Source organism: Dendropsophus ebraccatus, chromosome 2 (genome assembly GCF_027789765.1).
Source record: "Dendropsophus ebraccatus isolate aDenEbr1 chromosome 2, aDenEbr1.pat, whole genome shotgun sequence".
NCBI lineage: Eukaryota > Metazoa > Chordata > Amphibia > Anura > Hylidae > Dendropsophus > Dendropsophus ebraccatus.
In genome coordinates, this window is record NC_091455.1 from 190629874 (window position 1) to 190653494 (window position 23621).

At 43.1% G+C, this 23621-nt stretch overlaps 1 protein-coding gene and 1 non-coding gene across 5 annotated transcripts in view; both read left to right on the forward strand.

Annotated features, from left to right (window-relative positions):
- The window catches only part of PFKP (phosphofructokinase, platelet), an 87169-nt gene that overhangs the window by 13530 nt on the left and 50018 nt on the right, over nucleotides 1-23621 (forward strand). For all 4 annotated transcript variants that reach the window (XR_011361754.1, XM_069958935.1, XM_069958934.1 and 1 more), the window contains exons 3-5: nucleotides 18299-18376; nucleotides 22173-22362; nucleotides 22810-22975. Coding sequence is in view for 3 of the 4 variants with exons in the window: in XM_069958935.1 (XP_069815036.1) it covers nucleotides 18299-18376; nucleotides 22173-22362; nucleotides 22810-22975 (434 nt within the window). In the remaining variant the exon portion in view is untranslated. The remainder of the gene's footprint in view (nucleotides 1-18298; nucleotides 18377-22172; nucleotides 22363-22809; nucleotides 22976-23621) is intronic.
- LOC138785010 (U2 spliceosomal RNA) lies at nucleotides 16891-17085 on the forward strand. The gene has a single exon (XR_011362008.1). It is a non-coding gene; the product is annotated as a U2 spliceosomal RNA (small nuclear RNA).

Consider the following 23621-nt stretch of genomic DNA (forward strand, 5'->3'; position numbering starts at 1 on the left):
CACTTCTGTTTGCTTTTTAAATGATGATTTCTATGGAATCATAAAATATTTATTCATAGGTTCAAAGTCCAATCAGTGCTTAGTATTGCGACACACGTTTAGGTCCTAGAAGCAGAGAGAATGTTATTGATTTATGATATAGTCCGTGCCCAGATGAGGATATAAGAGTCAGGGATAAGTTTATTACTGTAGCCAGTCCAGTGGTGTGAGTGCTTATGGTGCCATCCAATGATTGGCAATAAGCTTGTGGGCCGGGAAGAAGATAAAACCTTAAAGGGGTTATCCAGTGGTAATCTTTTTCTTTCAAATATACTGGTTTCAGAACATTATACTTATCAGCTACTGAAAATTATACTTATCAGCTAATGTATGTCCTGCAGGAAGTGTTGTATTCTTTGCAGTCTGACACAGTGCTCTCTGCTGCCACCTCTGTCCTTGTCAGGAACTGTCCAGAGCAGGTGACGGTTTTCTATGAGGATTTTCTACAGCTCTGGACAGTTCCTGACATGGACAGAGGTGTCAGCAGAGAGCACTGTGTCATACTGAAAAGAAAACACTACTTCATGCAGGACATACAGCAGCTGATAAGTATGGGACAACTGGGGATTTTTAAATAGAAATAAATTACAAATCTATATAGTTTTCTGAAACAGGTTGATTTGAAAGAAAAAAATTTGGACAGGTCAGCGCCTCTGACTATATGAGCCCAATGGACGGATTGATTCTCAGTTGTTCTCTTTGCCAACTTCAACAAACTGTACATGCAAACCAGAGAGATAGAAGAGATGAAGGGCATAACATATCATTGCACATTAATAATGTTCGACCTGGACTGGGCTTCACGCCAGGAAATGAAATGATCTTTTGATGAAACACTGAATAAATGTGCACGCCGTGTGCAGAGAGATAGGTGACTTGAAAGGCATTGCGGGAAAGTAACCATGTGACCACCCCCAAATGCAGATAGAAATGTAGATTTTACTGCTTACCGCCATGAGCGGGCATATGTGTCATCACCACAGGGCCAACATTCCTTTATTCGGACCACTATGGACAATGAGTTATACTTATGATGATATTATGATTGTGAGATTGCTGTTTGCATTAATATTAGATTGACTTTGATCTATACTTGTGGCGAGCTTAACACATGGCCAGAGGATGTGATGAGCTTTCACTTCTTTAAAGAGGTACTCCAGCGAAAATTTGACATTTTTTTGATTTCAGAAAGTTATATAGCTTTGTAATTTACTTTTATTTAAGTCTTCCAGTACTTATCTGCTGCTGTACTGTATGTCCTGCAGGAAGTGGTGTTTTCTTTTTAGTCTGACACAGTGCTCTCTGCTGCCACCTCTGTCAATCACAGGAACTGTCCAGAGCAGTCCTCTCCTGCTTTGGACAGTTCCTGTTTAGGACAGAGATGGCAGCAGAGAGCACTGTGTTAACTGATAACAAAACACCACTTCCTGCAGGATAAGTATGGGAAGACTTGAGATTTTCAAATAGGCATAAATTATAAATCTATATAACTTTCTGAAACCAGTTGCATCCATCTCATATATGACCATCTTTAGTTTTACTTGATGACTTGAGTTAATTTATTCCAAGCTACAGAATGTTTACTGTCAATTAGACCTTTATAAGTGTTTGTTTTTGGTTTATAGGTGTCATGTTTATATATCCTGCAGACAGTCTGTGATCTGTGGCCTCTATAAACAACAGGCTGACGAGAGGTTAAAGTGTCACTGTCGTTCTAAAAAACTTTTGACATGTCAGAGAGACATGTCAAAAGTTTTGACCGATCCGGGTCTGAGTGTTCACACCCGTACTAATCATGAGAACGAGCAGGGAGAGGACCAGAAATCAGACTCGTAGACTTTCACTATCTGGGCGGCTCCCTGCCCCTGTCTAGTCACCGTTCTCGGTGGAGATGAGTGACAGGCAGAGAGGCCCGTTACTGGCGCCGCTTCCTGTCAATCATCTCAATACTTATCAGCTGCTGTATGTCCTGCAGGAAGGTGTATTCTTTCCTGTCTGACACAATGCTCTTTGCTGCCATTTCTGTCTGTGACAGAAACTGACCAAAGCAGTAGCAAATCCCTTGCTCTGAACAGTTTCTGACCTGGACAGAGGTGGCAGCAGAGAGCACTGTGTCAGACTGGAAAGACTATACAACTTTCTGCAGGACATATAGCAGCTGATAAGTACTGGAAAGCTTATGATTTTTAAATAAAAGTAATTTACAAATCTGTAAAACTTTCTGACACCAGTTGATTTGTAAACATTTTTTTTCAGAGTACCCCTTTAAAAACAGTACAGTACCACACACGTGTATATATAATATATATAGCTCTCCTCATAACAGGTCTGTGCTTCTTTAATTTATACTGCATAATGTTAAGGAACATGTTAGAAAATAACAACTTTCCTGTTATGACCGATTATATTTGGCACACAATACACACACACACATATATATATATATTTTTTTTTTACAAATCCAGTCGTGTTGAGTGAATGAGGAAAAACAATTGAAATAACAATTAATTAATTTGGCGCAGTTTACTGTAATTAGGAAATAATTGGAGATAATGAGAGCAGACCAGGGTGTAGTGAGAGAAGTGGGTCACAGCGATGGCTGCGCTGCTTCCTGAGGCTTGTGATTGAATGAGACACTGTAAACAGACAGTACATTAATACACTCTTAGGCCTGATACTCGGAGATAACTGATGGAGAAATAAAACATACAGCAAATAGAGGAGCGCCAGCCCGACTCTGGGAATAGCGGGAAAGGTATTCTTGTTTGCAGATTATAGTTCAGAAAGTAGACTGGACCTTGTGGATGTAAACTAGTGTACCATAGGAGAAACACAGTATACCCCTACACTGTAGCCCCACTCTATATGGTAGTTATCTGCCATACTGTATGTATCACTGTTGTTAGGGTCCTATACTGTAAGTCCCCCGTATGGCAGCCTCCATACTGTATACATTCCCCCCCTCTGTAGTGTTCTTATTCCCCCATACTGTATACATCCCCTCTCTGCAGTAAGGTACCCCATACTGTATACCTCCCTCCCCCCTATTTAGTTGTTCCCCCATACTGTATACCTCCGTCCTCTGCAAGTAGTCCTCTTACTGTATACCTCCCTCCCCCCTCTGTAGTTGTTCCCCCATACTGTATACACCCCTCTGCAGGCATTTTCCATACTGTATACTTCCCTCCCCCCTCTGTAGCTGTTCCCCCATACTGTATACACCCACTCTGCAGGTAGTCCCCATACTGTATACCTCCCTACCCTCTGTAGTTTTTCCTCTGTACTGTGTACATCGCCCTCTGCAGGTAGTCCTCATACTGTAAACCTCCCTCCCCTCTGTAGTTGTTCTCCCATACTGTATACCCCCCTCCCCCCTTCTGTAGCTGTTACCCTATACTGTATACATCGCCCTCTGCAGGTAGTCCTCATACTGTATACCTTCCTCCCCCTTTGTAGTTGGTCCCCCATAGTATATACCTCCCCCCTGCAGGCATTTTCCATACTGTATACCTCCCTCCCCTCTGTAGTTTTTCCCCCATACTGTATACATTGCCCCCTGCAGGTAGTCCCCATACTGTATCCCCCCCCCCCTGTAGTTTTTCCCCCATACTGTATACATTGCCCCCTGCAGGTATTCCCCATACTGTATTCCCCCCCCCCCCCCCCCTCTGTAGTTGTTTCCCCATACTGTATACATCGCCCTCTGCAGGTATTCCCCACACTGTATACCTCCCTCCCCTCTGTAGTTGTTCCCCCATACTGTATACATCGCCCCCTGCAGGTAGTTCCCATACTGTATACCTCCCTCCCCTTTGTAGTTGTTCCCCCATACTGTATACATCGCCCCCTGCAGGTAGTTCCCATACTGTATACCTCCCTCCCCTCTGTAGTTGTTCCCCCATACTGTATACATCGCCCCCTGCAGGTAGTTCCCATACTGTATACCTCCCTCCCCCTCTGTAGTACCCTCAATCCTCCCATATTCTATGTCCCCTACTGTGCATCTTCTTACCTCTCCTGCAGCTTGTGCTGAGCAGGTGGGGGCGAAGCATAACAAGTCTGGCCCTGATTGGCCGATGCTCAGCCACCCAGTGCCAGGGATTTGGTCAGCTGACTGTAACTAGGGCTTATATTTGGATTAAGGCCTATATTTCACGCCTACTCCAAAAAGCCTGCAAAATGATGCTAGGTCTTATTTCCAAAGAAACATATAATAAAATGGGATCTTGTGGCCATGCTGCCGCCCTCTTCACTCGCTTATACTTAGACATCGCAGCAGGTTTTAGCATGAGAACTGGTGCAATCTAAACTTGTCTGGACACAAATCAAAATGACAGTACTACTTTAATCTAACTACGGTAGATTATACAGCATGATCCCATAGAGGCCAGCATTCTGTAGGGAATATGGGCCTCCTCTGACCTGTCCGACTGTCCGTTGTATCATTAGATTTCTCACACTCAGAAATCTAGTGATTGTCTATCACACATAAATAGGATCACCATTTTATAAGCTGATTTCTAAATAGTTTAGAGAATGGGATTGACTTTATGGTTTTCTAGTTTTCTAGATATGAATAGGAAAAAAACACATTGGAGGAAGCGGGTCACACGGGGTGAGAGAACAGTACGAGCACACAATCAGCCGTTTTAACCGAAAATGTCAAAGCAGATTAACATTCAGATGCTAATGCGAGAATAAAATAGGGCATGTAAAATTAGAAATCAGTGTTTGGACGGTACTCTTACAGTCTGCATGAACGTACATGGTATAAGTAGAGAAGAAACCATTTGTGAGGAAATTTTTTTTCTTGTACCACTGGAGTAGTGACTGATATTATTCCTAATGGTCCCCAGTGGTGGGTTCAGCCGTCAATATTAAGTATATGGGGGGGGGGGGGGGGGGTCTCCGGAGACTCCATAGACAGATGATGTTGGTGGAAAAACGGGTCAGCGTGATAAAGTTTCACTGTCTTACCCCTTTGTTCTCGAAGAGATAAGCCTACGCCAGAGCTTACTGGCTGTTTGTGTATGCCCACCTTAAAGCTGCCATATATATGAGATACGATGGTTGAGCAAACGTTCGTCTGATAAACGATGGCTTCACGACAGGTTCATGCTTGAGCTTCGCTCATCTCTAGTCGTATAATATTTCCTGAGACGATTAGCAAACGAGCGATGACCTAGTAGATTTGCTTTAGATTGGTTACTGAGTGATCATGTGACCAAGGCTGCACAAACAATCGCTAGATCGTTCATGTAGCCCTTTGCATTAATTACTTGTCGGCCGCACATATACTGTTACACGGGGAGATGTATGGCCAATGATTGTAAAGTATGAGGTAAAGTATTAAATGTTTGGGCAATCATCAGCTGTTGGCCGTGCATTGCTATTGCGCGTCGTGGTGCGCAGTTGGCACCTGATGGTTTTACGTCCTAACCTAAAGAAACAATCAACCAATGATTGTTTAATCAGCTGATCATTGTCTTTATTACGCGGAGCAATAAGTGGCCGATTCAGCTGATTATCGCTCCGTCTCATAGAGCCCTTAGGCATCCTGTGCTCCATTCCCCTACTCCAGACCAAATCCACACAGAATAATGATTGAGCCACAGCTAGTTTATTATTTCAGAGAAAATCGCAGGGAAAAGCAACTATGGGGGCTATTAAATTACAATGGGGCTAATCCACATGCAGATATGTCAGTCAACCAGTGGCAAAAATTCCTAAAAAACATGACCTAATTACTTTAATGATATGAAATTAATAGCCTGGGGGAGATTTATCAAACTGGTGTAAAGTGAAACTGGCTCAGTTTCCCCTAGCAACCAATCAGATTCCACCTTTCATTATCCAAAGAGTCTGTGAGGAATGAAAGGAGGATTCTGATTGGTTGCTAGGGGCAACTGAGCCAGTTTCACTTTACACCATGTTTGATAAATCTCCCCCATAATATATAGGGAAATTGACAGTTCAAGGGTCTGGGAAATTTGATTAAAGTAATATTTTATAACTTCATTCAAGAAATTATGAATAGTGTTGAGTGAGCACTAAAATTCTTGAGTGCCTTACTCGAGTAACAAACCCCATTTAATCAGTTGCCCCCTCCTCGGCACAGTGTAGGATGCCTGGTGAACCTTTTAAATGTTTTGCTCTAATTTTTTTTCTGAAATGTCCAAAAATTAGAACAAACAAATGTAATAGGTTTGTGCAGCGGGCTGCCGTCAGTTATTGAAGGTGTAAGGCCACGCATACCCAAGCACCACAAGCAGGGCCGCCATCAGGGCAGTATTGGCAGTACAGTTGTAAGGGGCCCGGGCCCAAACTAGAATTCAGGGGGCCCGCTGAAGCTCCTCACAACTGTACTGCACACACACACACAGCTCCTGCTGTCTGTCAGCCGCTCACTATCAGGAGCAGAGCTGAGAGAAGACACAAGTATGGCCCCCTCCTCACTCCCCCCGGGCCCCTCCCCAGCCACCTCGGGGCCCGGGCCGGCTGTGTACACGAGAGAGGAAGATGAGGACTGCACCTCATGCTGCCCCAGACTTTCCCTGCAGAGAATGTAAGTGTGTGTGTGTTAGTGAGGTGTGTGTGTGTTAGTGGGTTTGTGAGGTGTGTGTTAGTGAGGTGTGTGTGTTTGTTTGAGAGTTGGGGGGGGTCACCTGGAGTGGGGGTTAGGCTACCACCCTGTGCACACCAGATAGTAATGGTGAGCACAGCTCTGGATACCTGTATCCTCAGCCCCTCTGTGCTGTATGCTAAAACTTGTACAATTATAGCTAAAAGATGATGCTTGGTTCTTTATAAAGTGAGAGGCTTATGAAGTTCTGCAGCAGCTGAGAGGTGTGTATTATGAGGTTCAGCAGCAGCTGAGAGGTGTGTATTATGAGGTTCAACAGCAGCTCAGAGGTGTGTATTATGAGGTTCAGCAGCAGCTGAGGTGTATGATGAGGTTCTGCAGCAGTTGAGGTGTATGATGAGGTTCTGCAGCAGCTGAGGTGTATGATAAGGTTGTGCAGCAGCTGAGGTGTATGATGTTCTGCAGCAGCTGAGGTGTATGATGAGGTTCTGCAGCAGCTGAGGTGTAGTATGATGTTCTGCAGCAGCTGAGGTGTGTGATGTTCTGCAGCAGCTGAGGTGTGTGATGTTCTGCAGCAGCTGAGGTGTATGATGAGGTTCTGCAGCAGCTGAAGTGTAGTATGATGTTCTGCAGCAGCTGAGGTGTGTGATGTTCTGCAGCAGCTGAGGTGTATGATGAGGTTCTGCAGCAGCTGAGGTGTATGATGAGGTTCTGCAGCAGCTGAGGTGTAGTATGATGTTCTGCAGCAGCTGAGGTGTGTGTTGTTCTGCAGCAGCTGCGGTGTATGATGAGGATCTGCAGCAGCTGAGGTGTATGATGAGGTTCTGCAGCAGCTGAGGTGTGTGATGTTCTGCAGCAGCTGAGGTGTGTGATGTTCTGCAGCAGCTGAGGTGTATGATGATGTTCTGCAGCAGCTGAGGTGTATGATAATGTTCTGCAGCAGCTGAGGTGTGTGATGTTCTGCAGCAGCTGAGGTGTGATGTTCTGCAGCAGCTGAGGTGTATGATGAGGCTCTGCAGCAGCTGAGGTGTAGTATGAGGTTCTGCAGCATCGCTATCCAGGAAAAACAATGGTTTGGTACACAGATTTCCTGGTATTCGATAATTCATATTAAGCTGCATAATAGCGCAGTTTAACATAAAGTATAGTACAGAAAACACATCAGGCGGCTTGCTGAGCTACAGCCATGTTCTCTGTGCGACCCTTGCCCCTTAGTGTCACCTCCGCTGCCCGGCCCACTCTCCGCTCCCAATGGCCCCAACTTTAAATAGTCGGCACTTATCGATCACTTGTGCCGGCTGTTTTATAGTGTATGGTCCCCCCCCATCCTCTCCCTAGGACCCGCCATTGCAGTGGCCCTTCATCTCCCCCCAGGGATGGCTGGTACAGTGGTACAGCAACTCCCAGCATACCTCTTTGTGCACAAGAAGGTATGCTTGTAGTTGTAGTGCACAAGAAGGTATGCTGGGAGTTGTTGTGTCGGGAGGCTGGTGCTGCAGCATATCTCCTTGTGCACTAGTATGAGGTTCTGCAGCAGCTGAGGTGTAATATGAAGTTCTGCAGCAGCTGAGGTGTATGATGAGGTTCTGCAGCAGCTGAGGTGTGTATTATGTTATGCAGCAGCTGAGGTGTATGATGAGGCTCTGCAGCAGCTGAGGTGTATGATGAGGCTCTGCAGCAGCTGAGGTGTATGATGAGGCTTTGCAGCAGCTGAGGTGTAGAATGATGTCTGCTTACCTTCATAATACACCTTAGCTGCAGCATAACCTCATCATACACCTCAGCTGCTGCAGAACATCATAATACACCTGAGCTGCTGCAGAACATCATAATACACCTGAGCTGCTGCAGAACCTTATCATACACCTCAGCTGCTGCATAACCTCATCATACACCTCAGCTGCTGCAGAACCTCATCATACACCTCAGCTGCTGCAGAACATCATAATACACCTGAGCTGCTGCAGAACATCATAATACACCTCAGCTGCTGCAGAACCTTATCATACACCTCAGCTGCTGCATAACCTCATCATACACCTCAGCTGCTGCAGAACATCATAATACACCTGAGCTGCTGCAGAACATCATAATACACCTGAGCTGCTGCAGAACCTTATCATACACCTCAGCTGCTGCATAACCTCATCATACACCTCAGCTGCTGCAGAACATCATAATACACCTCAGCTGCTGCAGAACATCATAATACACCTGAGCTGCTGCAGAACATCATAATACACACCTCTGCTGCAGCAGAACCTCATAACACACTTCAGCTGCTGCAGAACATCATAATACACCTCAGCTGCTGCACAACATCATACACCTCAGCTGCTGCAGAACATCACACACCTCAGCTGCTGCAGAACATCATCATACACCTCAGCTGCTGCAGCTCATCATACACCTCAGCTGCTGCAGAACCTCATCATAAACCTTAGCTGCTGCAGAACCTCATCATGAACCTTAGCTGCTGCAGATCATCATACTACACCTCAGCTGCTGCAGAACCTCGTCATAAACCTTAGCTGCTGCAGATCATAATACACACTTCAGCTGCTGCAGAACCTCATCATACACCTCAGCTGCTGCAGATCATAATACACATCTCAGCTGCAGCAGAACATCATAATACACACTTCAGTTGCTGCAGAACATCATTTTAATTTTAACCTCAGGCACCAAAAAAGCTAGAATTGGCCCTGTGTATGAGTAGTATGGATGTAAATATAAAATGTACATACGTGTGTACATATCTGTTTAAAGTGTGTGTTGTGTGTATATGATGTATGTAATATATACAATGTGTGTTGTGTGTGTATATGATCTATGTAATATATATAGTATGTGCTGTGTGTATATGATCTATGTAATATATATAGTATGTGCTGCGTGTATATGATGTATGTGTGTTATATTAATGGGGGTCATCTCTTCATGGTAAGCCAGGATATTTTGTCAGTCTGTTATTTTACCCAGCAATGACGTCACTCGGGAAATTGCAGTTGTAAATAGAGAAGATATTTTTGTGTGAACCATGACTACTTCGCCACTGAGGGACGCCCACATGACTACATGGGGTAATTTACATATGGTTTTTCAAAGTTGTTTTTTTGGGGACGACTGCAGCACAGTCACTCCCGCTCTATGTTTGAAAAAAAAAAACACATCTATAACATGTCAAAAGTTTTTTTTTTTAAGTAACAGGTACACTTTAAAGGGTACCTGTTACAAAGTTGATGTCTCTGGAGTGGTGTTCAGACGCAGGTGCTGCTGGGAGATTGGGTGGAACTGGTCTGGTGTGGGACATATCGAATTAAACCCAATCCTCTATAGGCAGCTGCGTCTGCACACCGTACCAGAGACATCAGTCAAAGATATGTCGCGGATTTTTCGTTAATGGGGGGTCCAGACACTTTGAGTGTATGGGGCCCAGAAATTCCTGATGGCGGCCCTGACCACAAGGTAGTCTTTCCATAGGCCACATGCACAACAGCATTGCATCTGTATGGAATCTGGTAGAAAAAGCCTCTGTATACATCCATGTAAAGAAAAGTACAGTATGGCCCAAGGAACTTCTAGGGATGCCTTATTACTCCTCAGTACAAAGCGAAGCCACCTGTGACCATAGATCATGTCATCAGGTCTCTCTATAATCACCGACATATGACGCCTGTAAGTAACCTAAATAACCATTGGATGATGGTGTTAGCAGGAACTTCTGATTGTGAATGGAGGAGACGTTTTAGAGAAACTTCATGTTGTAACACGGCGTGGCCCCAGGCTCTGCATTCTGAGGACGGGAGACTAAACCGTGCCACTAGTTATTATACATGCATACTTTTCTACTATTAGGCTTAGCCCAGCACCTTTACTAAGCAATAACCTGGATCTCTGCTTCTTGTAAGGAGATTAAGATAGTCCACGTTATATAAACTATTTAAATTAACATTGCGGAGAATGTAATAGTATAAAACGGAGGAATGCTGCGGGTTATTTAACATAATAAATACTTTGAGAAAGGCATCCCCGATCTCGTAGGACAGGATCTGTTCCAGTTCTTGATCCGTAGTATATGGATCATGCACAGAGCCGTAGTACTTGTGTGCCTTAGGGCCCTATTACACGGCACGATTATCGTGTGAAAAATCATTATATGGTTTGAATTTAAACGATAATCGTTCAGTGTAATTGCAGGCAACTAGAGATGAGCGAACCTGGAGCATGCTCGAGTCGATCCGAACCCGAACTTTCGGTATTTGATTAGTGTTGGCTGCTGAACTTGGATAAAGCTCTAAGGCTATGTGGAAATCATGGATATAGTCATTGGCTGCATCCATGTTTTCCAGATAACCTTAGAGCTTTATCCAAGTTCAGCAGCCACCGCTAATCAAATGCCGAACGTTCGGGTTCGGATCGACTCGAACCCGAACCCGGTTCGCTCATCTCTACAGGCAACAATAGAAAAACCGTTCGTATGTTGTTGATTTAGATCCGAACCTAAAATTATCGCTAATCGTTTGCTGTAATTCCACGTTCGTTTGCTCAAGTTCTGCATTTTTTCACTAATCGTTCAGTGTGATTGCACATTGTTCATTGTTTTGAATGAACAAGGAACAAATGAAGAAGGAATAAACGATCATAGTAACTATCGCAATAACGATCGTAGTAATGATCGTATCTAATGATTATCGTTCTTTGTAATATGGTGAACGATTTCAGGTTAACGATAAACAATCTTGTTTGCTTAAAACTAAAGGTGCTGGCCCTCATTAAAAAAATCTGGGTAAAATGATAGAGGACGATGAGGAAAAGGCCAATCTATTAATGATCTTCTTCCCTTCAGTATTAACACAGGAAAACACAATGACAGGTTACATGAGGTTAGAGGTAATAAAAATTCTCAGTTAAATGTCACCTGCATAAACAGGTTGTCACAGTTATAAAACTGTGGCTGTTTTCTTTCCTGAAACTGTGCCAGGTCCGTCCACAACTTGGTATGGCAGCTCCGGGTTCCGCTTCTCTCGTGCTCTAGCTTCAGAGCTAGCTTCAGGCGGTCCCGGCCTGGGATTGGCTGATCGGCCTGTCAGCTGACAGGCCGCTCTGAAGCTAGAGCGCGCGGGATCCGGGGAGAAGCAGACCGCAGGAGCAGCCCTGGAGTGTGGATAGGTAATGTATATCGATTAAGCAAGGGCTGCAAGGACATCGGTAAGGATGTCCATGCAGCCCTTGTTAAACGATTATCGGGCCGCGTAATAGGCCCAGTAAACGATCTAGCAGATCGGCGCTTGTTTACAGATATTATCGAGCCCCCATCGGCCCGTGTAATACCACCCTAACAGTAGTCTGTGTGCGGACAAGAGAATGGGTGTGCTCTGTCACTGTAAGTTATCTTCCGGCCCCCGAGTGGGGTTAATTTACATACTCGCAGTGAGTATGTATTGTCATAGGGTTGAATGACATTGGATCCGCATCCGATTTCGCAGCGAATTTGCAGCGTGAAATCCGCTGCAGATCCGGTACGTGTGAAGGCACCCTTATAGTGCAATATATGGATCTTTATTTGTACTATTTAGAGGGGAACTATCAGCAGGTTCTTACCAGCACCGGTCTTCTCACCGTCTCAAGTGTCGCCGGCTCCACCACTCACATCTCCTGGATTATATTCCAGCCTGCCTGCTTCTGCATATGCATAAGTAGGACTGAGCGGTGGAGGTGGCAGGCTGGCCAAAGGTGCTTGGGGGGACCGAGAAAGGCCCCCAGTGCTCCTAACAAGTGAGCTAGCATATTTCTATTGCATTAACTATCTAGAAAATGGTGCCACTTGAGATGGTGAGAAGACCAGCATCGGTTAGAAGACTTCTGCAACTACTGGGAACTATCAGCAGGTTCCTACATTTGAACCTGCTGATAGTTCCCGTTTCCCAGGCTTTACAGGACTGGGGCTTAACAAATGGTGTCAGTATTTAATAGGGGTCATGGAGTCATCCTGGAAACTCTAGGCCTGTAATTATAACCTTTATTGTGGGTAAAACATCTGAAGGATTTATATAAGATGCTTTACGGGAATATCTCACCAATTATAACTTTATAACACAGCATCAGCACTGGTTTATGAGGGATCGGCACTGTCTGACTAATCTGATCCGCTTTTATACTGGACCGTGGTAAAACTGTGGATGTTGTGTATCTGGACGTTTCAAAGGCATTTGATAACATATGGAAATTAGTTGTATGATAGTAGGTTAACATCTGGCTTAGAGGGTGGCTGTTAATGGAACATACTCTGATTGGTTAATATTGGGATACCACAGGGGGCAGTATTGGGTCCTCTTCTTTTTAATATATTTGTTGATGACCTTGTAGCAGGATTACTCAGTAGAATTTTAATATTTGCAGATGTTACTAAGCTCTCTAAGGTAATCAACACATAGGAGGGTAATATTACACTATAGATGCAGATAGCAGGAGACCTAGGCGGAAGAAATGGTCAGTGAAATTTAATGTGGATAAATGTAGATCAATGCACTTACGCCCTGCGCCAAATCGTCTCCAGGATATGGAGGTCCTAAGACCCTTTTCTTTATTCATATAACGCATCTGGAGGGACTTAAAGGGATATCCTACTGAAGAAAAATTATTGATTAAAAAAAAAAGTATAACCTTTTAGTGTAATTTTAATTCAGATTGTAAGCAATTTTTTTTAAAACCATTAAAGAGAAACTATCAACAGGTTAGGCTAATTTAACCTGCTGATAGCCCACTAATGTGCATGGGCCTCCTAGGGGCTATTCCCATGCAGTTAGTAGTTCCACAGCCTGGAGTGCCGCTAGGAGCACTTCCCCACCCCCATTGCTTCAAGGTAGTATGCTCCTAATAATAATTAGGGGGTGTGGCATTGCTCCTAATGGTGCTTCTGCCGGTGGATTCAACTACTAACTGCACAGGAAATCAGCAAGGGTTGTAAATGCAAGCAGTTTTACAATATACTCGCTAAAGTTTTCTTTTTAAGGGTACAAACACACACACCGTAAACGCAGCGTATTTACTGCTGCGATACGCAGCAGATACGCAGCAGATTAGATCTAAATAACTGAACACAGCATCAAATCTGAACCACCAAGTCTGCTGCAGATCTGCTGCGTATCTGCTGCGTATACGGTGTGTGTGTTTGTACCCTAAATCAATGTTATACTGTACATATGGCCTCTAGGTGTCTCCCTTCACTGTGCATGTGTACAGCTGCGCATACACATTCAGTAGCAGAGAATCCTGGGGTGCTTGCATTGTATGGTCAGCTCTCCTATCAGACAGCACCAAAACCTCTGTAACCACACTGTGACATTAGGCTGACTGAATTGCTGCATAACAAAGAGCTTTGTCTCCTGGTAAGCTGCGTAGATGATAATATAATTAGCAAAAGTTAATAATGTAATCAGCCCTAAGTTAATCTACAACTTGCATGATGAACAGGTGTCTTTCCGTGTGTGAGCGCGCGAAGGACTGGAACTTTGGTCTTTTTTTTTAAAAAAGGCTGGGTTCACACTGCGTTTTCAGCATATGTTTAACGGATCCGTTTTTTTTTAACGGACAAAAAAAATAGTGTCAGTTTTTGTGTCCGTCAAAAAAAAAAAAACGGATCCGTTTTGATCCTTTTTTTTTATAATGGAAGTCAATGGAAAAACGGATGCACACAAATGCATCCATTTTTTGCAATCCATTTTTCATCCGTTTTTTGCAAAAACGGATGAAAAAAACGAATTGCAAAAACGCAGTGTAAATCCAACCTAAGCTGTCTATGGAGCCACACCACAGTACAGCACAGCAAAGCTCTATATCAAATTAAAATTACCTTAACAAAACAACCTTTATAATCTTTATACAAATACACAATGGCCTCGCTGTATAGAAACAGAAACATTTTAATGGCACTAAATAGCACAAGTCTCAGCACCTATCGTAAAACTTGTTGCTCACAGGCCATGAGCCGCTTGTTTCCAAGCCGTGTTATGAGCAGCGCAGCCGGTAATGAATTTATAGGCCATAAATAACCCGCGTTATGGGGAGCCCATGTCTTCTTGGCAAATGAGGCGGCAGCCATTAAGACGTTGCCAGGCAAATAATTCCCCTTATGGAACAACCAGGTCATTGTTTTCATTGGAAAGTTACCAAGGAGATGCTAAAGAAGATGAAAACCAGTGAAACAGGTTCTGACAAAGTGTGAAACACCGGTGAGACGGAGCGGAAACGGGAGAAGGGTTTTGCAGGTTTCTAAACACTTCCTGACACAGTCCCAGGGACCGTATGAAAACTTTCCTCTTTGTGATAAACTTGACGGGACAGTTTTTACACACTCATATCATCGAGCGCTCCCTGCTCTCCAGAGACCAATTAGTACTAGTTTAGTCCAAGAACATATTTTGGATCTGAACCAAATCTGCGTGATTAGATCCTAAATATGGTTCTTATGTTTACCGTGTGGAGTTTCGAGCATAAGAATATGAAGTTTTCAAAATACTCAATTGGATGTTTTATAACTCTCCGCCAGAATTATGTGTTGGACTGGCCCAACAGAGGAACGGAGGATCCTCCGGTGGGCCCCCAGCTTTAAAACCCGCACTAACATTGACTGACATGTTGTTTCTCCCTCGTTCTTCATTGGTGGGCCCCCAGGAATATTTCCTCTGGTGGGCCCCAGATACCCCAGTCCGACAGGATACGGTGTGCAATATAGTTGCGTACTGAATACCTGATTGTATATGATCATGTGCTTGGGAGGTAGAAGAAGAAGAGCATGCCACTCTTAGGGTGGTATTACACTGGACGATTTTTCGGCGATTAGTGAAAAATGATCTCAAACAACCGCTATGACGAATCTTATATCGTTTACCCTATTACACAGGACAATGATAGTTACTTATGTTCGTTCTTGCGCTCGTTCTTTCCTGGCTGATAGACCAGGGAACAACCAAACAACGTGTTATTACTAGAGATGATCGAACAGCGCTGATGTTTGGGTTCGTACAAACGCGAACCATTGGTATTTGACTCCTGCAGTCTTCCCATTCCGTGGGGAAGGTGGAGACAGCCCGAGTCCCGCCTGGAAAACAGGAATATAACCTATGGCCCAGGCTGTATTCCTGTTTTCCAGGCAGGACTCAGGCTGTCTCCACCTTTCCCACGGAACGTGAAGACTGCAGAAGTCAAATACTGATAGTTCGAGTTCGTACAAACCTGAACATCTGCGTTGTTCGATCATCTCTAGTTATTACATGGACCGATTTGTGAACGATCAAAGACGAAGGTCGGTCCAGATTCTATAAAATGATCACCGATTTTTCCTTGGACGTTTACTCGTTGCCTGCTATTACACAAAACGATTATCGTTTAAATCCAAACAATCTAACGATTTTCTTTCAACTATAATAGATCCGTGTAATACGGCCCTTAGAGACAGCTATAGCCATTTACTAAGGATAAGGAGCTGTAGGCTACACTTTTATACTTTTCTGGATTGTTCAAGAGTCTCATGGAGGGAAGTCTCCTTTAAGGACTGATGGCACCCGCCACTAGTATGGACTTACTGTGATATATATATATCTTGCTACCCTTGACTTGTAAAGCATGTCACATCTTTAGTCTCCTAGAGGATGATGCTTAATATAGACGGGTATGTTGTTATGTTGTAGGGACATGACTGGTCATGGCATGGATGAGAGGGAGCGGGGAGGTAACTGGCATGTTAGCAGTCTCTTGTTTACTGCTATTAGTTACAGTAATTAGATGGGGCATGACCCTATGGCAGCTTCCCTTTACGGGCAGCTATAGGCAGGCATATATCCTACGGAAACTGACACTTCTGCCCAGGAAAGGACAGCGCCATAACATATTGATAAGTCTCACTTTATAATATCCAGTAATACTAATCATGATCATCTCCCCAATGGCGCCATATTGTCAGGATATGGATGGCCTACACCGCCGATTTATATATAATCTTTATAGGCATGTTATCATTATAAAATCCCATCTGTGAGGCAGTAAAGCCAGAGCCCTGTATCCAGACCAGACATCCATCTTCTCCTCACCGTGCAGGAGCATCAGCCTGCGTGACGTGTGTGTCATAAATTATGTATGTACAGCCAGACGTCTATTATCATCCCCTACTGTAGATAATATCCCGCACTTAGCTTATACCCGTAGGGTCACACATACTGTATATGCTGGGTAATATATGGGTATAGGTATATGGGCAGGAGGTTAACACTGCTGTCTCCCCTAATGGGGAACAGGGAGCGATTTGACTGATGATAAAATGTAAGGTGCTATCTAATACATCCCCTATCTGAGGACCGTATATTCAATGGATTTTTAGAACAGGGAGATGGAAAAAGAGCTTGCTCTGTCCTCTCTGGGCATTGACCTGGTATTGTAATACTTCCAGGTTCAGTGCACAAAAAAGAAAAAAGTTCGAAATTTTTTTAGTAATAATATATGTATATATATATATATATATATATATATATATATATATATATATACTGTATATATTTATATTTATAGGACTGTTGTGTAACGTAAAATGAAGGGAAATAAAAACACTCAAATAAATGAATAAAAATAAAATGCTAACATATGCGTACCATTGCATGTATAGAAATTATAACTTGTCCTCCAGAAATTAAAAAAAAAATAAATATAAATATATTATTGATTAGAAGAATGAAAAAAAAAACCTGGTGGTCCTAAAGGCCATAAATGTTATCGGTCCCGAGGGGCTGCATAACTATAAATTATTAGGGACCTCAGTATCTTAGTTACTGTATCTAGGATCTGGTTACTAAGCAGATAGTGGCTTTTGTTCACACATCTGCAGGTTTTAGATACTCAGCATTATACAAGGTTTTCACCGTGTACAAGAAAAGATTCTGTAAAACATCTGCTAAAAATACATCGGGCGTAAGAAAGAAAATAGTCATTCGTGGTGGGGGGCAGTGTGTTCTGCAATGTGTATACCATAATAAGAGTAGTTATTCATACTCTCTGAGCCTGATTAATACCCCTTTTAGCCTCATCCCCCTATATACTCTATAAACCTATATACTGTATCACTGAGCTCAATGATGTCTCTCCCTCTATCGGAGGGATGGGGAACCTTCCGCGCTCCCGCTGTTGCAAAACTACGATTCCCATCATGCCTGGACAGCCAAAGAACAGTAGTTTTGCAACAGTGGCTCCCTATCCCTGCTTTATCTTATCCTGCTGTCAGACAGAACAGAAAAGATGCACTTTAGGCATAGGGATATAATATTATAAGGTATTATAGGTTAAAGTGAATTTCCATTAATCTAGAATTTGACAGTCCAGAAAGGCCGATCATGTAGCACTCCTTTCCAGGCCAGAACCGCAGCATAATGTAGAATTTTACTAAAACAGCAGCAGAAGACTAAACAGAGATAACCGGAAATCCCTCTGATTATAGAACAAAGATATAGCGGCTAATGTGTTGGGATAGCGGTTTATTTCGGGCTGCTGTCCTGAAGGTTCTCTATTTATTTATATTACGCTCCTATTGTTGTGATTATCTGGGATTTTGTAACCAATCTAGATTAGTCATTTCCTGGGGGGAAAAATACTAATGCTAATTTTTGTATTTAAAATTTTTGTCTTTAGGGTTATCAAGGAATGGTCGATGGTGGAGCCAATATTGTGGAGGTGTCGTGGGAAAGTGTGTCCAGCATTTTACAAGTGGTAAGTGCTAATCTTCTATATCTTTTCTATTTTTCTATACCGGCCTCATGGCCAGAGAAGAGTGGGTACAAAGAGCTTCTCTTGCTCTGGAGAACCTAACATGGGGGGGTACTTTCTGGGCAATGCAGATTGGAGATGAGGTGCGTACCTGTATATAGCGCTCCTTGGATATATGGCCTTTGTCTCAGCCATAGACTAGAGCTCCATGTTGTGTTTTGGTTTTGAAACAGTCCCATCAAGGGTAGTGTAACCTGTGCATGACCTCAGGGGAAAGTCGCACAACAATCGCAAAAATGCAGACCATGACGTGGACAGGCACCTGTGACTTTCCCCCAAAGGCAAAAAATGTGAAAGGGCAGTAAGTCGCTTTGAAGCCCCAGCCACGACCTGCAGCTAATGGATGCCTCAGCTTCAAGTGTCACACCTTAAGGGTACAAACACACACACCGTATACGCAGCTGATTTTCTGCTTCAATACGCAGCTGATTTTCTGCTGCAATACGCAGCAGATATGCAGCAGATTAGATCTAAATAACTGAACACAGCATCAAATCTGCAACATCAAATCTGCTGCAGATCTGCTGCGTATCTGCTGCGTATACGGTGTGTGTGTGTGTTTGTACCCTAAGGGTTTGTTCACACTTACCGGATCCGCAGCTGATTTCATTTAATTAACTGAACACAACATCAAATCTGCACGATCAAATCTGCTGCGGATCTGCTGCAGATCTGCAGTGGATCCTGTATGTGTGAACGCTCCCTTAAGGAGAACTTTTTATTAAAGTATTGTATTGCTCCCTAAAAGTTATACAAATCAGCAATACACACTTTTTTTTCCCTGCACTTACTTCTGCATCAAGGCTTCACTTCCTGGATAACATGGTGATGTCACTTCCTGGATAACATGGTGATGTCACTTCCTGGATAACATGGTGATGTCACTTCCTGGGTAAAACTGTGATGTCACGACCTGACTCCCAGAGCTGTGCTTGCTGTGGCTGCTGGAGAGGATGATGGCAGGGGGACACTGAGGGACACAGGGCACTGGAGGGACACTGAGCATCTCCCTGCCATCATCCTCTCCAGCAGCCACAGCCCGCACAGCTCTGGGAGTCAGGGCGTGACATCACCATGTTATCCAGGAAGTGACATCACCATGTTATCCAGGAAATGACATCACCATGTTATCCAGGAAGTGACATCATCATGTTATCCTGGAAGTGAAGCCTTGATGCAGTAGTAAGTGCAGAGAAAAAGGACTTAATAAGCATTTCCCGTAATAAGTCTATATTGGTGATTTGTATAACTTTTATGGGGCAATACAATACTTTAATAATAAATTTTCGCCTGACTTCTCCTTTAACCCCTAGACGACCCAGGGCGTATAGTTACGCCATGGAAGTCTGTCCCCAGACGACCTAGGGCGTAACTGTACGCCCTGGGTGTTTCTCCCGCTATGAAGCGTGCTCCGGAGCGGAGCGCGCTTTATAGCAGGTGGGGGCCGACTGCAATCCTACCCCAAAACCGCTCCCCCAATAAGAGTTGAAATCACCCCCCTTTCCCATTATATAAATAAAACATATAAAAATAAATAAATAGATAAACATATAATATACCGTAGCGTGCGTAATTGTCCCATCTATTAAAATATAACAAGCGTCATTGCAAACGGTAAACGGCGTACACGAAAAGAGGGAAAAAAGTGCGCGGATTACCGATTTTATGTTACATTATATATTAAAAAAAATTAATAAAAAGTGATCAAAACGTCCGATCTTCACAAATATGGTATTAATAAAAACTAGAGATCATGGCGGAAAAAATGACACCCCATACAGCCTCGTAGGTGAAAAAATAAAACCGTTATAAGTGTCACAATAGGGCTATTTTATTTATAATTAATTGCCAAAAAAAAGGATTTCATTTAAAAAAATTTATAACATTAGAGAATCTGCGTAAACCTGCATGTGGTTGTGTTCGGGCTGACCTATAGAATAATAGTATCATGTCGCTGTTACCATATAGTGCATTACGTAGACACAGGAACCCCCCAAACGTTACCATATTGCATTCTTTTTTGCAATTTCACCAATTTATATCTTCATAAATAATATATTTGGGATTCCATCATACATGTTATGGTAAAATGAAAGATGCCATTACACAGTACAACTATTCCTGTAACAAACAAGCACTTACATGGCCTTGTAGATAGAAAACTGAAAGTGCTGGAGCTCTTAGAAGGGGAGGAGGGAAAAACGGAAACACTAAGATCAAAATTTGCGCAGTCCACTGGGTCATTTTGGGCCTGGTCCTCAAAGGGTTAATGAATGTATTGCAAGTGAACGAGGCTAAACTGCAATACCAGACACAGCCATGGTCAAGAGTGGTGCTGTTTATAGAAAAATCTCAACTTTTTTTTTCTAGTCTTCACCCATGGTGATTTTCTGAAACACACCACATTTATTTGATATCTTTCATGGTTTTTTTGGCAATTTGAAGGCAGTGCACACAAGTTTTATATTAATCACGGCAATTGTTGTAAATCGGCAACAACTGGCGTGATTAATACAAAACTTATGATGTGTGAACATGGCCTTAGCTTTCTTTCCTGACCACTGCTGTCATTACTATTGCACTTTTTTTTCACTGATTTTGCATCACATCACCCCAGTATGTAATCCATACTAGCTGATGATGTAGCAGAGCTGATGTGCGCATGGTGTAGCTATCTGCTGTGTAACAGGCATCTGTTTACTGGGGGTGTAGTGTAGGTTTAGATCTCTGCTTACTGCTAACTGTGAATGAAAACATTCTAGTTCCATCCACACTCTAAGAACATCTATAACACTTACAATATACAGAGCTGTGACACAAAGACAGGTACATATACCTGCTTTCACTGACAGCAAGCAGAGGTAGAACTATAACTTTTCATATTACAGAAACCTAGGCTCAGGGACACATGTAAGGAAGCAGCACAGGTGCATGGAGATGATGCAGATGATGTCTCCTGGGGGTCGGGTTGCCAAGTCAATAGATAGCTCACCCAGCCCCCAGAGAGTAGATCACATGTAAACCCAGAGTACAGGATTTTACACATCCAGAGCGGATAAGAATGAGAAAAAAAACAGGAAAAGGGTGCTAGGTTATACATGTATATTAGACGTAGGGTGGTGTTGGGAAGGAGAAATTGTTTAGAATATTGTTTTTGTTACCTGGATTACCCCTTTAACAGGGATATCCAGACTTAGTAAAACATGGCCTCTTTCTTCCAGAAACAGCACCACTCTTTTCTCCAATTCGGGTGTGGGTTTGCAGCTCAGTTCTATTGATGTGAATGGAGCTTAATTGAAAAACCGCACCGACAGTGGAGACTGTGGCTATGTTTTTTTAAGCATGGATAACCACTTTTAGGCAGGGTTCACACACAGTATATTTCAGTCAGTATTGTGGTCCTCATATTGCAACCAAAACCAGGAATGGGCAATATTTGCTGTTATTCTAAAACAACGGCTGTTGTATTGAAATAATAGAAGTTATTTACTGTTATATGGCAGCCATCCACTCAATTTCAACAGTGTGTGAACAGAGCCTTTCTGTGTTTTCAATCCACTCCTGGTTGAGGTTGAGGTCCATTGAAGTGAATGGAGCTGATTTGTTATACCACACACAACCTGAGGACAGGGGTGGCACTGTTTTTCTAATCCTGGAAAATAAACTGCTCAGTACTCTTCATTACACTATAAACTATAGTTTTTCTGTAGTTGATTCAGTGATGTTTTTTCCCTTGCAGGGAGGGACGGTCATTGGCAGTGCCCGTTGCAAAGCATTTCGCAGCCGTGAAGGCCGGTTGCAGGCGGCTTACAATCTGATTCAGCGTGGGATTACAAATCTTTGTGTCATTGGCGGAGATGGTAGCTTGACAGGGGCTAACCTTTTCCGTGAGGAATGGAGCGGACTACTAGAAGAACTGGTGACAACAGGTAATATGGATGCTTCCTTCTTCATCTCAGTCACTTTCTGCTCCCATTTTATGTTACTGAGACCCCTCCATGTTCCACAGCCATTTCTTATATTTAGGACTGAGCTGCTTGCCAGTAGTACACTCTTAGGTACTTCCTCCCTTACTTCTCTGGCCAATCACAGCACAGCACAACACATACTCCTCCCTGCTTTGCCATGACATAGTACTGGTGAGAGGAACTATCCAGAAATTAAAAACAAACAAACAAACAAACAACTGGTGTGTTGTATTGTAGTTCAGTTCCATTGAAGTGAATGGTGCAGAGTTGTAATACCACACACAACCTGAAGACAGATAAGGCGCTGTTTTTGATAGAACGCTGATGTGTTTGATTGTTTTTTTGTTGTTTTTTTGTAATGCTGGATTATTTTACCATAATTTTGCTGTATTTATTTTTCTTGTTTAGGAAAAATTGAAGCTGCAGCCGCAAAGCAACATTCCCATCTCAATATAGTAGGGATGGTGGGCTCCATAGACAATGACTTTTGTGGAACTGACATGACAATTGGAACTGACTCTGCCTTGCATAGAATTATTGAGGTTGTGGATGCAATTATGACCACTGCTCAGAGGTAAGATCCTGGCCAGATCTGATAGTCATTGGCAATGCCATGCTATTGATATAAATAATATACATTAAAGGGGTATTCCGGAAAAAAATTTACTTTTCCCCTATTCACAGGATAGAGGAAAAGTAGGAGATCACTCCTTAACCTGTATCGGACCCCCCCAGCTCTGTTATGAATAGAGCCCTGGTCCGGCACACGACCCACAGTTCTATTCATTCCTATGGAGCTACGGAAAGAGACGAGTACAGTGCTCTTCTGATGTACTCCGACGTTCCATAGGCATGAATAGAGCTGCGGGTCATGTGCCGACCCTGGGCTCTATTCATAACAGAGTCTCCTACTTTTCCCCTTTCCTGTGGATAGAGGAAAAGTAAATTTCTCTCGGAATACCCCTTTCACCCACAATAGTATAAATACAATGTAGATTAAGCTAAGCTAAAATATTTTAGATGTAGCATGAGTTAGACTTTACTCACTTTTATTAGCTGTGATTCTGCCATCTGCAACTTGTGCCAGTGCTAAAGCCATCGTCTAGCCATAGCCTTGAGAAGTAAGACTTGCAGACGCACGCCTATAACGTGGAAGTGTTTTCTATTATTGCCATGATCTGGCACCATCAGTGACTCATGTGCTTTAACCTAAATTCTTG